This window comes from Dryas octopetala, chromosome 6, assembly GCF_963921425.1.
Source record: "Dryas octopetala chromosome 6, drDryOcto1.1, whole genome shotgun sequence".
NCBI classification, from domain to species: Eukaryota; Viridiplantae; Streptophyta; class Magnoliopsida; order Rosales; family Rosaceae; genus Dryas; species Dryas octopetala.
In genome coordinates this window covers 12,400,568-12,417,110 of record NC_141371.1, presented here as the reverse complement: position 1 = coordinate 12,417,110, position 16,543 = coordinate 12,400,568, and the positions used below count along the sequence as shown (strand labels likewise).

Genomic DNA, 16,543 nt, shown 5'->3' with positions numbered 1-16,543 from the left:
ATAAATTAAAAGGACTTTATTATGAATTAAAAAAAATTTCTTATAAATTAAATAACTTTATTATAAATTAAAAAAATTTTTTTATAAATTTTAAAATACCTTCAGTCTCTATTTAAAAATTATTTTTCTAAAGAATCCAAGTTTAATTATCTCTTTATAAAATTAAGAGAAGTCGACTACAAACATTCAATAGCCCGAACTCCGAAGTAATTGCTTCACTTAACTCTCTCAAGAGCGGCCCTATACATTATTAATCAATAAACAATTAGCAAACAAAGCAATTTAACTTCTTAAATTTTGCATGTTTTTTAAATTTTATTTTCATCTGACTAGTTTGGCTCACCCAATACAAGATTATGAATCATGTTCAAAGGTGACCAAATTATAACGGGACGTTTGGCATGTTTTTGTTTGCATACGTTTTGCACTAGCAAAATCGAACTTCAACAGTCAAAAGGAAGTTTACCATTTTGTTCAATGAAGTATACCGGCCGGCCAGTTTTCTTGAGCGAATTTGAACAATTACTTTGGGTGTCTAGATTTAATTTTGTTAGCGCAAATTCGCATAAAAAAAAAAGAAGTAACTGTAAAAATTGGAATTGGGTTTATGGAAAAACTCCTGACCTTTAAATAAACTCACGTTATATCTTGGATTATAAATATTTTGATACCCTTTTATATAGATTTCATACACCTTAAATAGATGTAGAGAGTTACAAGATAACATGACAAAAGATAGGAAATAACCCTATCTAGATAACAACCCAACTAACCCACCCCTCCTCAACTTATTCTTACGTTAACCCACTACCCCACAAACGTTAAATAGATTGTTTATTAATATATAGGAGACATATCTCAACAACTAACAACACTCATTTTAACTGAATTTAAAAAAAAATAATAATAAAACACTAAAAAATAAAACACGTAACACAAATCATAATCAAACAACTCATTGAACATGCAACAGCTTTCATTATATCTGGACACAAATTTGCAGCATTAGATAATTAACTACAGAGGCATTATAATGGCTAAAAAAAAAAAGTACAGAGGCATTATTACCAAAATTGGAATCAAATCATTTGACCATTTTGCATAAGCTCATTTGCACATTAATTTCTCTACTTTTTTTTTTAGGGTGACCGAAGAGTATTTGGGGAGAGGTCAATTTCTTGCACACAAGTAGAACACTCAACCAACCAACGTACATTTGATTAATTTGTCATTTTCTTAGTCAAATATTGTCTTGAGAAAATTTTTTTTTTGTTTTTTTGTTTATGTTTCTGAAAGTCTCGTTTAAAACACGTACTCCTTTTCTTCTTTGCTACATTAAACCCGTGGACAGAGACTGTCATGCATGCAGGTTGGTGAATAGTGCTGCATCTCATAAATATCATATCATCGATCATATCGGTGGTTTCAGCCTTTCAGGGATGTAGAGATATGGTCATCCCTGAAGCTGCCACATATAAGATATTGACAACTTCACAAATTAATAATGTCATCGTCTAAATCAACATCAAACAAAAGGTTGAATAGTCGTTGCTAATTATTTCATTAACAGCCTGCAGCTAGATGATCACGTACTCAAATTGCCTGCTGATAGTCCGATGGCCCTTGCAAAGCTTCTTAGAGGTTTTTTCGCTTTTTATTTTTTGTCAAAAATAAAAATTATAATATAAAAACTTCGATCAAGTTTTAGAATATAAAACAACAATTTTTACCTTTGAGAATAGATTTTTTGATTTAAGGACTTTCATAAGATTAGTTTTTGATATAAATCTGATGGATTTTTTTATTTTATTTTTAATCTTGGACTATTTCTATATACATATTAGCATCCAACTTTTGATTATTGTCCACATTAGCCTTTCATTTTCGTTTTTTTATAATTTTTTACCCATATTTCCCTTTTCCATTTTTTTTTTTGTTGTTGATTGTGCAAATCTCCATAAATTAATTATTTATCAATTAATATTCTTGATTTTAGGAGGTTGATTATAATTTGGAGCAGCTCATCTAGTTCCAAAAAAAAAAAAAAAAAAAAAACGATTTTCACATTTATTACCGTCATTGCTTATTTCAAATTTCAAAAATGATATGATGGTTGAAAGACATAGGTTTAATAAATTCAAAATAGGTTCATTATATTCAAATACGTTCATTGAGTAACATACAATTATTCAAATAGATTCATTCTCTACAATTAAAATAAATTATTCAAAAAAGGTTCATTGCGTAACATACAAATATGCCCAATATACTAAATTAAAATAAGTTCCTTTATCCAGGTTTCTTAATTCATACTAAGGGTTTGTTTGGCATTATTTTTAAAAGTCTTAAAAACACTTTCAAATAGTCGATTAAAAACGAGTTTGTTTATGTTTGGCAAAAAAAAAAAAAAAAAACCCTTTTGAGTTATAAAGCACTTCTTACAAAAACACGATCAAACAAGCCTTAAATCAGATTTGTTCCACTAGGTTGCTTCCATCAATATCAAAAGCCACCCAATTAATGGGTTTGTTAAGTCCTTTTTCTAAACTTCAAAATAGGTTCCAAATTCAATGTGATTCAATTTCAAACAGGTTCCTTCCTTTTATTATAAAATTATGAACCAGGAAAATTGTTAATCTGGGTGGCTTATGAACAGCCCGTTTGGCAGTGCTTCTTATAAGCGTTTATAATCAGTAGTACTTTTGTTGGAAGCGCTTCTGTTCATAAGCACATACAAATTTTTATAAAAAATTCAAGTGTTTCATGTAAAAGCACTTGGAAGTGCTTCTTGAGGAAGCACCTGAAAAAACCACTTAAAAGCGCTTTTATAATTCAGAAACACTTTTATTTGTTTCTTCCAAACGCAACTAAAAGCGCTTTTACTAATCTGAAAATGCTTTTACCAATTCTAAAAACAGTGTCAAACGGGCTCTTACGTCTTTCTAGGAGGAAAATAAGGTGGCATACGTTGTAAATATTAGGTTTTTTGGTGCATCTTATGGTATATGTGGTAGGAGTTTAAAGAATCATCCTTATATTAGAATTTATAAAGCAATAAAGTTAGAATTAAAAATGTTTCAGAAGCCCTTATATTTAAGCCTCTCTTGAGAATAATGGTAAATCAATAAATTTTATTATAGCTGATACGATTGAGAGTAGGCAATTTATGTGTTAGTTCGGCCACTAAAATTTCACATAAAAAATTTTAGTCCACATCGGAAATCTATGCTTTATATGACAATATATAATGTTTCTGGCATATTGTTAGCCTCAGTTGTGTTATCTCACGTACATTGGCAAATTGTAAAAGGGAAGAACTCCGATGTATTATAAATATGGCTATTCACCTCTTTAGAAGAGATATCGCCCTTAATGCTCATATGCAGCTAGTGACAGATTCAGGAATATTTCCTTAAGGGGTCAAGATATTAAATCTATATTCTTTTAGTTTAGTGTTAATAAGTTACTAGGAGATCTTTAACTAATAGCTTTTACATGGAATTCTAATGCTTTTATCACTTTAAGGATCTTTTATAAAAGAAAAAAATAGAAGAAAAAAAAAACAATTAAAGATGAGCAACTCATATACAAACTGTAAAGACTCAAGATTCATTAGGATTAAACCAAAAAAAAAAAAAAAAATCAACCTTTGCTCTAAGACAATAGATTCAGTAGACAACGCCAAGAACAAGAAACACCTAAAGTCTCACTTAAAGCAAATAAAATCATCATCAAGCATATCAAGTGGTAGGTGGCTGTTTGGGAGAGGAGAAAATGTGGAACTTATGAGAATTGAAAAAGCTAGAATCCATTAGACCCCTTAGAAAAATTGCAAGTTGCAATGATAAAACATGGGTGAGTCGGTTAGTAAAAAAATACCATGTCCCATACATGTGATAGACATATGATGTGCTCCACTGCTCCTCCCTTCATTTTAGCCTCTCTTTAAGGCATTTCTATTGACACCTTCACTCCAAACTTTAAGGAACAAATTATGAATAATAGGGTCAAGCATCGTACACCTAGGGGAAGAAATATGGGTTAATGGGGTCAAATGACCCCATTTTCCTCTGTATGCGACTTATTCCCTCCTATTATTTTGTATCACTTTATTTACAGTGAATAATCTCAAACATATATTGTGTGAATCATGGACGTAGCTCATGTTGGGTGAGCCACTTTATATAGCGAGAAAAAATTTACCTATTTCTATATTGTAGTGATGTAGTATCATTTGAAGAGAGAGATAGAGATAAGAAATGAGAGAGAGAAAGAGAGTGAAAGAAGAGATATAGCCAATAAAAAAAAGAGAGATACCATGTGGTTTCACATGAGGGGATAAGTAAATTTTCTATATAGCGTGGTTGTTTGATTTTTTATTATTAATTATCTGAACCATTTTCCATGTATTAACATATAAGATAAGAGTTTCTCCACCCATTATCATAGGTCTTTTATTGGATACTCTAATCTATACATATATTATAGTATCATATATAACAAACAATTCTCATACTAAATTTTTAGTCAACACATAAGTGAATACATTGATCTTAGACTTCTTCACCCATTAAGAACATCGAGCAACAAAACTTGTGAGTAACTGATAAAGGAAAGTGATGCTGCCAAATCCAAAAACCCGAAATGTAAATGTAATGTTCCAAAGCTACCAAAATATAAGATACATATATAATTGGCCTCTTGATAGTTTAGTATGTTGCAAGTTGGCAACTTGACATGCATGGAGACCACTTGCAATCTTTGAAGTGCTTAATTAGTACATGATTAAGTAGAATGTCGGCAGCACAGTTGGGCGGCCATAGGGATCGATGAGGTGCACGTAACCTATCAATGTTAGTGTCATTGTGTCAATCAATTAACAAAAAGAAAAAGGACAATTAATTTGATCCCTTTCAAAGTATTTTAATTTGTCCAAAAAAAAAAGTGCTTTTTTTTTTTTTCGGTCAAGAGAGAGAGAGAGAGTTTGATTTGATTTTCAAAAAAAAAAGAAAAGAAAAAAAAAGTGCTTTAATTTGATCGATGATGTAGATTGTAGGCTTGTAGCCAAAGGCGAACAAAAGACAAACTACTTTTGACCAAAAAAAAAAAAAAACAAAGACAAACTACTTTTTGACCATAACAAGAACAAAATTCCAAAACTTTGTGGATGTTGCCATACACATCACAATCATTTCTTCGGTGAACTCGTGTCAAGTACGGGGCTGGCCACGTATGCCAAGTTGGAGGGACTCGCACCTCTTTTGTCTGCCTTTATCTCAAGGTAATAAAGAGATTAAAACAAGACTGCTGTTATTAGCAATCCAAAAAAATTATTATGTACTCCACCATGTATAAATTTTGTTTTTATATATTTTTTAATTAAAATGTAAAATTACTTTTTTGAAATGCCATTAACAACACCCTAAAACAAAAGCAAAATTTTAATTGTTACTTTCTAGTGGCTACCTTAAAGAGGGGATATTAGTTGGGGACTTTAATGCTCCTTGACGATGTAATTAATAATTTGTATGTGTAAATTATAATACATATATTATTATTATATTTAAAATATTATTTTAAAAAAATTATATACGTATTATAATTTATAATTTAAGTAAATTAGTGGTATCACATCAACATACCACAGGTAGACACAAAAAATATTTCTCAATAAAGACATTACCAAGTCTTCATAAGAAATTTCCATACATTAAGGCTTACATATGTTGCTTTTTAATTCATTTTCTTGATTTCTTTACAATATGGAATAAAGCAGGCCTGCTGGTTTTCAAGCGGTGACAAGAATTGTGCAACCAAAAGAAAGATTGTCCCTTTTTTAATATGTTACCCATCGATCACCTTATAATTCCCTCTCAGCCATGACACTGTTAATATCCAATATGATATATGGATCATTACCTATAGGCTATAGGCTTGCACGTTGGATGGCTAGTTAATTAAGCATGCATTCAACTTGGCCCTCTTTTCTTTTTTTTTTCTTTTTTTTTTTTTTCGGCCTTCTTTAACATAATATGATACATACATGATAATGTCAACTTTTTTTCATGATATATATCTCAATTAAGAATGTAGTGGATCTCAGTAGGGAGATATGGTGATGACTAATTTGTTGTTAAAGTGGTAGCTTTCAAACCATATAGATGCAACTATTTATTATATTTGGTTTAGTTATACTACGTGACGGTATATCAGTTATACTCAATAATTTTTCTTATACTTGACTTATACTTAATTATAATAGGGCAAACCTGCACCTTAGCAATATATAAATCATTCATTATTACTACAGGTATCTTAAAGCTAGATTTTGAGGTTATTAATTATTTAAATTGTTGCACCAGAAAATAAAGAACAATAATTAATAGAAATGGAAATCTTACAACAATAACACATGAAAAAATTGTAACAAAAAAACCGTGAAAATAAGATGTGAAAAGGAATCGTTTTTCAATGGAGAAGTGAGAAAAGCTGAGCTCAATCCGAACATATGAAGAGAGAGTGAAACATATGGGAACTGTGGTGAAAGGAGACAATGTGTGAGAGTATCTCACACTGAGTTTAGTGTGAGAATGTGAAGTCTAATGTCTTATATTATAACCAAATAGGCCAAATTTTATGTTTTTGGTTCCTATAAGTTGGACGTACTATTTTTTTCACTTTTTGTAGTTTTAATTGTTAGTCTTTATTTCTGTAGTGTTTTTGTTTATCGAAATAGTAATTTATTAAAGAAAATTAAGGAGCATTACAATTTGCAGTTAGCTACTTGAGCCTCCAGCCAAGAAGGGACAGAGGCCGCCCAACTCAACTGAGAAGCCCAACTAAAAGCAAAACGAGCAAACAATTACAAACTGGAGGAATAAAACGACATGGTGCATCAACAAAATGCGACCAGACCTTTTAGCCTAGAAAATATATTCTCGATCAACTATTTCTTTTCAGTAAATAATGGTTGAGGAGTTGAAGCATGGAGTCAGAATATATAATATGTTGAATGTGGGCTAAACCTTCATTTTAATTACATTCCCCAACTCATTGAGGAAAAATTATTGTGTATCCGATACATCGTCACGTGTTGTAACTAATTTAATATGTAAAAGTATTATTGAACGATATATTTATATTAATAGGATATAATATTAATAATATTCACTCATATTATGACATATTAGATTAATTACACTACGTGACGATGTATTAAATACACACAATAATTTCTCCTCGTTGAGACCTACCGTCCTTCATTAACATGTTTTAATATTCACTTGCAAACATGTGGTTTTTTAATGGATATGTACTATTGGAACCCAAAAAGAAATGGATAAGCATGCATGTACTAATAAAAATAAACTACTCGATCTTCAATTACTAGCAAGCTAGCTAGGTAATATCATATATATTATCGGTCACCTCTTAAAATTTTAAAAAAATTGCTGTCATGGTATTAGTTGGATGATCTCATCATAAAGATGCATGGACATATGCATGTGTTAAATAGTAAGCTTAGAAGGTATAATTAAGGATGATATCTATTATATATGATCCTAGGTTTTGTATATGTATAAAAATTAATGAAGGAAAGTGGCAAAAAAATTAATGAAGGAAAATTTAAGAAAAATAAATAAATAATGAGAGCTGATCTCATCCTAACTTCATCAATTGAAAAAAATTCAGATTTTAAGCAGTTTCTCTTATCAATAAAAATATTATATAGGATTGGCCACTTATAATGGTCTCACAATCTTTAAATCTACTCAAAATAGTGATTGGTTTTTTAACTTTCAGGACACTTGAGCATTATGCATTCAAACGCCTCCTGAGGGCATTTAAACACTCATCCAAAATTCATCTACAACTACACAATAAAAAAAGGGACAAGTTTTTCAAAAAATGTAAATCTTAAATTATAAATCAATAAATATTAAAAATCATGTTAAAACACACTCTCACACATCCAAATCACTCAGAATAATCCATAAAATATCATTGTAATTGTACTAGTTATCGAAATTTGATTAGGAGTTATTAAATGATTTTTCTAGTCACCGCAATTGCAATAGTTAATGTAGGTGCACAAACGATCATCAGGGGTTAGAATGCTCTAACGCTCAACGAACATTGAAAAAAGCGTTGAATTTTCGTCCTTTAAAGTTATGCAACATTGTCAATTCCCAATCCTTTTTAAGTAATTTTAAAAATTGTCATATCATAGAGAGTAATAAACTATATTATACATCACACATATTTAAAAATAATATTGTAGAGTACAAGTGGTATATATGCACCAGCATTTTCATGATGTGAAGGGCCTAAAAGTATAATAAATTATGAAAAATATTTTTATGTAACAGATATATATATATTAGTGTGTCTATTTTTTTTATTATATATTATACCATATAATAAAAAAGATAGGCATATAAACATATGCAATCGTGATAAATAAGTTCTTTTCAACAAATTATAATAGCACAATCAACTCGGAACAATTATTAGAAATATTTAAATATAAAACTATATTTGTAGGACATATGTCATACATCTTAATTATTAACTATATAAATAAGTGCGAATGATCATTCAATTTAGTGGATAATATTTAATTTTTTTCTTTATTGTAGTGATTCTGAATTTAAAATTATGTGCGAAGTTGTTAATAAAAGAAAAAAAAAATCGTATCTTTAAACCATTTTTGTAAATAAAAGAAAAAGAAATAGTATCGATAAACCATTTTACACATTTTTAACAGCCTTATCCGGACCAACTGACCTCAAGACAAAGTTTGCTCCTTTGAAAAGAAAATTGCAATCCTTTTGCTGCCGCCTGGCGAGAAAGAGGCCATCATACGAGACATTGATAAAAGATATATGCCCTAGTGATTATTATCACCAAGGATAAATGGGGACCTACTGTGCTACTCAATGTTCCTGGAGCCCACGTGGCATTCATAAAGATAAGAAAGCTAGCTTCATAGCTCATGCAATGAAATTTCATCCTATCCAATCTTTGAATTGAGCTAGTGGCCTATAAGATTTTAGCACACCAGGGCACCTTCGTGTCAAGTAGAGATCAGATAGAAGAGAAGACCACTTATTTGTTGACTATCTTCTGTTTTTAGAAAAATGATTATGTACAATCACTATACAATCATATGTGTAATTAATTTATGTATTATAATATTAGTTACAAATTTATACTTATAGGGTCTTGTAAAAAATAATATTAATTACGTTCATTAATATTAAAACATGTTAATTAATTATGCTACATGTCATTGTTTTTGATTGACTAAGTAATAGACCAAAAGAAATTTGCATTTGGCAAGATGATAGATTGTTGGAAAAGGGGACAAAGGTGAAAGGTAGGGGAATTCTCCACGTCTTTGATTGTTCATGATAAATATATTTTTTTGGTTAAATTACAAAGCAGCAAACTATACAAGATGAATGTTCATGATAAATAAATATATAATGAACGATGCTTGGTTCTTTATTCGCACTTCAACAAATAAACTTTTCTTTTTTCCAACACATGAATTGTGTGTGCACGGATTACTAGTATTTAGTATTTAAAATTGTGATGGACAAACATTGTTAATGATGTTTTACACAAAGGTGTATAAATGTATATATATATAAGGAATTAGACCACACTCTAACATCGAGGCCTTTTGGTAAATCTTCATACTTGTTTGGTATTGTGGATGGTTAAATTGGGGTGAAATCGACATATGTGGTATGTGTGGCTTCACGGAACTTGGGATTTGGAGGCTCGTTTGGATTGGAGAGAAGTTTGAATGATGACTCAAATGAGTCAAATGTCACTTGCTAAGCCCTTTTGGTAAAACCTTATACTCATTTGGTATTGTTAGGGGAGAATATTGACATGTGTGGTGTATGGTGTGTGTAGGTTCGGAGGTGCATCGTCTAACTCATCCACGGGCTTCCGCACAACAATAGGGTCAGGTCCTTTATGAGTCTAATTGGTGGACCCACTAGGAACCCATCAAATTAACGAGTCATATCTTGTCCAATTACAAAAACCAGTTGACTCGTTAGTGATGGCATTTTGGTAATTTTATTGAAAATTTTTTGTCTTTATTTTACTTTTCTAGTTTGTTTTTCGTCAATACCCAATTTGTAATATTTTAGTTATTTTATTTATTTAATTTTTTTTTATATAGGGGAGGGGGATCGAACTTGAAACTTCTCAAACTTGTGGAGTGAAATATTATTAAAATACAAGTTAGTTGATAGTTATTTTATTTTAATGATAAAATATATTTTTTAGGTATATATAAAGTTTGTAATATGGTGATGAAAGCTCCACCTATAGTTGTGTTCTTGAAATTTGCTATGTAGTATGTTTGATGTCAGTTTTTATGGTGCTAAAAGATGTTTTATTTATGTAGGGCTTGTAGTTCTAGTGGTTAAAAACATTCACCTTTATGCCGGAGGTTTTGAATTCGAATTCCTCATCCCTAGTATTGTTTGATAAAGAAATGTTTTATGTGTATTGTGTTTGAAATTATTTTGTAACTTCTGATATTTTGTTGTTAAGTTCAACGTTGAGAAGATGAGAGGGGTTAGGTTTTGTCTAAGTCCAGGTCTTTCCTGTACTTTTGTTTTGGGTTTTTGTATTGTAGCCTTTGCTAGGTTTTTGTTGGTTGCCTCTTTGGGCCTTGTTGTTCTGTTCTGGGTTGTTTTGGGTCTTCTATGAAAGTATTGTTCTTACAAGAAAAAAACCCTTGAACATACCAATGCTCAAGGTCAACCAACCATAAATTTACAACCAAACCGAACTAACCCTTATAGGGAAGAGATGGACATTTAACACCAGAAGATCTCACTAATTTCAACCATTACTGCATAGAATATCGTCTACATTAAGGAAGACAGCAATTTCATGGAAATGAACTGCAGAAGACAAATAGAAAAGAATTGATCTCAGTTGTACCCATATAATTGGTCAAAGTAGGCAGTTTATTAAAATTAAGAACAAAAATCGAATACATATTGCTGCTACTTGAAGCATATTAACCTCAATCGAGTCAATTGAATGACATGATTTACTATGAAAAAGGAGAAAATTTCTCAAAATAATTTAGGCCTTCTGCATTGTTTTCATACATCAGACAGTTTAATACAACCAAGAAAAAAAGGCTCCAATCCAAAGTTCCAAACCAAAGTCCTCTGTATTCCCAATAAGTCCGCTTGCTCCACATTTCAAGGGCTGCAGAGGCTCTTGATATCCTCCTCCTTTGCGTACCAGTTCGGTATTATCTTCGACACATGGGGATAAAGGTCTTTGTATGAGTTCCTGATTGTTCCTTCTGCTACTCCAGTAGCAATTGAAATATCTGCACTCACAATGGCCATCGCTTATATCAGAACTTGTTAGAAACATATGTTTGGTGCATATTTAGATTGCATGAACAGGACCTCTACATAGATGCACTGGGCCTTGGAACCTAATTTCAAACTACAAGATTAGTAGCATGTGGAAGTTAATGATTTCAAATGATCAATGTAGACCCATCAAGTCGTGGATCTCCATAGCAAACCCATTAAATTATGGGTGATGCAGGCCATATGTTCAGTCCACAAGCTATCAACCACATTTTGTGAACTCTATGCTTTGGTTTTTAAGAGGGAGAGGTTATTGAACCTTTGAGTGGCTTCTTATCGTCTGAAAGCTGAGTGATAATATAAATAACTGCTGCTGCTATCGATATAGGGCTCCTCCTGAAATTTAGAGATGAAAAGAAGCCATCATTAGAAGCAAGTACTGAAGATCATAAGTCAACGCACCAAACCCAAAATACAGAATATTCATGCCTACTCATTAAGGGTCTCTATTATAAGAAAATGAATACCATTCATAACAAATGTATAAATTATATAACGCAGCAGAATTCAGATATTAACTTCTTCACATGGAACCGAGGAATGTCATTTGTAACCATCACATATCATTTTAAGGACTCAAAAGCATTACGATATACTTTTCACTATATCCAGTAATTCCCCACACTGAAAATGAACAAAACAACCTATGACTCATAAATTCAAGCTCATGTCAAAATTGATAAGGCAAAGTAGAAAAAAAAAAAAAAAAAAAAAAAAATTGAATCTGGTTTTGTTAGAAACTTCTATTTTATAAGTAAATATGTACATTATAACAGATCGTTGAGCTAAACCAAAAGATGGCCTAACAGTTTAAGAGAGATTTGACATTCCTCAAGTCATGAGGGCAGTTCCAACAGTTGAAACACAGGATTACAGAAGATCATTTTGTCTTTATTAGTCCTATTTGGCCTCCTATAGAAAGCCTTCACCTTTTACCAACCAATCCTTTATGATGCCTTGTTGGACCTCATTATAAATATTAAGAGATGAACCATTTCAATCAGCTATTTTGATCATGTTAGTTGTCCCTCATTTTACCAAATTTATGAGTCCATTCTTATCCTTTCCAAACTCCTGACATTTTATGAGATAAATCACATGATCTTTCATGATTAGGAACAAAATTGGAACGTTCATAGTGGAAATTGGCATTTGACGTAAATAATTCGGTGCGACTATGTCAATAGTACACACAATATAATAGGGAAATGTTCAGTCATGAAAACATCCATTATTTTTCTGCATATGCACTAAAACAAAGAACTACCTTATATCAAATTCTTCTGACTTCTGCACAGCTTCTTGGGCAGCTTTGACTGCTTGATTATTCATTCCAAGATTGGAACAGAAGCGCCTCTACAATTAAGTTGATAGTAAGTCGGTGGCAATGAATTTTCTATTTCAAATTCAAATTTAAAAAGAAGAGGGAAAAAAAAATTCTCACCATAAAGTCCCCAGCATGTATTGTTCCCATCTCCACTGACTGACCCTTTTCTAATCCCAGTTGTTTCACTATGTATTCTTTTGCTCGGCCAATTTCCTTCTTTGATGCTCCATTGGCGACGGAGCAAATTTCTATTTGAAATCCACAGGTTCAGGGAAGCTCATACACAAAGGCAAAGATAATTCAGGAAGCATCCAGATGTTAAAAAAAATCATAAGCTGTACCCTTTACAGTGCGTGGCTTGTCTTCTTGTCGACAAGCAATGTATAGGCAAGCAGCCAATAATGCATCCTGATTTCTTCCTCTACTAGATTTTTGATCTTCCACCCTCTTATATATCTCATTAGCCCGATCCTTAAAAACCAATCATAAAACCAATCATGAATGCTAAAGAAAAAAAAAAAAAAAAACAAGAAAAGCAAAAAGATCAAACATCTTAAAGAATACACTGAGGGAAATCTTGCTTTAGCCAGGCCAGAAAGCTACAATTTCAGCAGGGGATTAAATGATGTCCATTTCATTTCATTAGCAACAGAATAACTATATTAAATTGCACAACCATGTTAGTCCAAGAACTACTTTAAATTTCATGCGAAAGAAAAAGTTATCGGGTTTGAAAAAGCAGGCCAGGAATCTGGTGCTTACGATCCCTTATACAATTTTAAACAAAGAAACAAAAGAAGTTTATTAATATAAACTAAACAACACTGCAATAGTATTGACAAGCAGTACACCGAAGGAATTTTTAGGTCTCGCACTTTATATCCTCCTCCTTCTACAACCAACTAACAAGTAAAAATACAACTCGTCCTTCTACAACCAACTAAAAAGTAACACTACAACTAAAAACAGTGCTTATGATCCTGTATATTAAAAACTGATTTCTAATTTAAAGGCTTCATTAAAAAATTTCTCATATAACTACCAATCACATGATGCAAATACATAAAATCAGCACACAGTACAAATTTACAACTTGTTATCACAGTCCTTATTACAGCATATATGTTAATACAAGTTTGGCCATGTTCCTTATTCAAGTCTTAACGAAACCCATCCCACTTGAATTTTATTCTTTTACTTTGCCCTCAAAAGCTTAATGTTCCTCTCCAACCAAATGTGTCACATCAAAACAAACCAAGATGGAACAGCTGTAGAAGCAACTAAGCTTATTCTCTACCAAATTTTCTACTCCAACAAGCTAACAAAATCACCAAAAGAATCAGGGTTCACCCAATTAGCACCAAAAAGGCTAAAAGTCCAGCATCCATAATCCCCAAGACACCATACAAAGTAAAAGTAAAATGATCTATGATTGTCCACTTTATTATCTATATACCACTAGCCAGTATCCGACAACAACCATTTCCCATTCAGGCTCTGACCTTAGTCTGAATGAAACAAAGCAAACTTAGCTTCATCCCAGAGCACTGTGGGCCAGAACAGTTGAACCAAACAAGAAAGACTTAGTAGAACAGCTCGTCCCAAATGCTTCTTGACAAGTAGGCACTCCTAAAATCTTAAGTAGATACCGGATTTTCATTTGTAGCTGCAACTGTTTTGCATTTCATATTGTTATCAAGGACACTTGTACAAGCAATGCATAAGCGGGGATTTTGCATATGATAAATGAAAATGCACAGAACTGCTTGAACTTTACTGCTAGTTGGAAAATTTTCAAAAATAATGCTTATTATTAAACCCTGCTAATGTAATTGTGTAGTGCAAGGAAATATACAAAATTTGAGGGGGTACTTCCATACACATTCTTTTTTTTTTTTTTTGGTCAAATTCCTTGCACATTCCATGAAATACAATTAATTACATACTTGAAAACATATTCATAATTCAATTTATAGTGGCTTTTATTCTCTTATAATATAACAGTCCTATTTCATTCATATCACACAATCACACAATCAAAATACGGGACAACTTCTTTTATACCTTACATGCATAAAAAATAATGACTTGATAAAATTTTATGTATGAATGTGTACACATATGAGTGTAATAGAACTATTAATGGTCTCATAAACAAATATTATGAGTAGACAAATAGCATACCTTGATGGTTGCAACAAGGCCCAACCTGAAACACAATGTTACCAAATCAGCTATTGATCTTTGTAGTAGTTTACAATAACCTCATTTAAAGAAATATAGCATAACAGGAAAACATCTAAATTTTTAATACTATTACCATATCATCACACTTTACTGAAGGGAACAGGCAAAGAAAGCAAGCAATGATATTTTGACTCCGAAATTCATATTGATTTGTTTTCCATAAGAAGAAACCCTAAATTCAGCCAGCTAAGCCATGTAGTCCTACTGCCATGAAAATTTAAATTGTATTTTTTCCAGCTCTTTTTCGATTACCAGCCAAAGCTCGGGACATATCCAAATTCGAAACTCAATCCTACGATTAAGCAGAACCATATGTCCAGATATTTGCATTATAGCTTCAATTTTGATAAAAATTTATTCAACCAATGATACTTAGTTGTTCAGCCTCAGCTAAAAGATAGCATTTTTATGTTCTCGATTTCCATTAAGTGAACAACTTAGAAGACTGCATTTTTCAATTTTCATTTTTACTTTCCCATCCTTAACCAGCACCCAAACAGCTTCCGCATCAATTCCACATAGCACCAATCGATCCAACTTCAACCCTCTAACAAACCCCAAAATCCAATTCCAAAAGTTTACCAAATTCCCACACTTTCTCACGATCCAAACACTTACCTATCAGACATGGTAGCGATGGTTTTGAAGGCCAGGATCAAGCCCCGATCCGGATTCGAGCCGCGGTTCTGCCACCGACCCAAAGACGAAGACAGGAACTCACCAGAAGCCCCATTGGGCTTGGCTATGACGGTGGAGAGCCCGCCATCGGCCAAGAGCGGGTTGGTGGGCCCACCAACACGGACCGGGTCGTTGTCTCCCGACTCGTTGGCGAAGGTCCGCCACTCGGAGGTCTCGTCGATGGAATGCGATTCGAGCACTAAACCGCACTCGGAGCACACCGTGTCCCCCGCCGAGTGGTCGAACACCACCTCCGTCTGGCGCTTGCAGTCGGAGCAATACGCATCGGACATTTCTATTTTATAATATGTCGGTTAAAATGGTGTTTGGATGGTGAGAAAATTCGGAGGGTGGGATTTTTTCTGATCTTCCTCCGCTCTCTCTCTCTCTCTCTCTCTCTCTTTTGGATTATTATTTGTTTCTTTCTCTTCCTTTGTGTGTCTTTGGGTGAGCTGAAAGATCTTGAATAGGAGGAAAGGGGAGGTGAGGGTATTTATAGAAAAAGAGGAGAGAGACAGAAAGATAGGAGGAGAGAGAGAAGGTAAGAAGAATGGAGTGGAGTATTGAAGGGCTTTGTTAGGAAGGTCATGAAGTATTCATGGTTTGTCATAGTTGGACAAACGGCAATTGTTTGGAGATTCCTACTCTTTTGTCACTTGTTTGGATTGGGCTCACATCCTTGGGTAATATTATGGCATTATGGTATTGGGCTCACATCCTAAACCATTTTTTGATGGGCTCCCCCCTTCCTCTTGGACATGTTGTTCTTTCCCTCATCATTTTTTTGTATAATCTGGTGTTTCCTTTTTCTTGTATAATCTAGTGTTTTTAAATTGAGATATAGTTTCATCTCCCCGGCCCCACC

The 16,543-nt window shown here is 32.6% G+C and overlaps 1 protein-coding gene across 1 annotated transcript; it reads right to left on the bottom strand.

Annotated features, from left to right (window-relative positions):
- Window positions 1-10,948: 10,948 nt before the first annotated feature.
- LOC147282459 (transcription initiation factor IIB) lies at window positions 10,949-16,246 on the bottom strand. Its single transcript, XM_086248535.1, has 7 exons — window positions 15,619-16,246; window positions 14,938-14,962; window positions 13,095-13,224; window positions 12,871-13,001; window positions 12,694-12,782; window positions 11,686-11,762; window positions 10,949-11,377 (listed from the first exon to the last, which is right to left on the bottom strand). The coding sequence occupies exons 1-7, from the start codon at window positions 15,969-15,971 to the stop codon at window positions 11,244-11,246; spliced, it is 939 nt and encodes a 312-aa protein (XP_086104661.1). The 5' UTR covers window positions 15,972-16,246; the 3' UTR covers window positions 10,949-11,243.
- Between the last annotated feature and the right edge of the window lie 297 nt (window positions 16,247-16,543).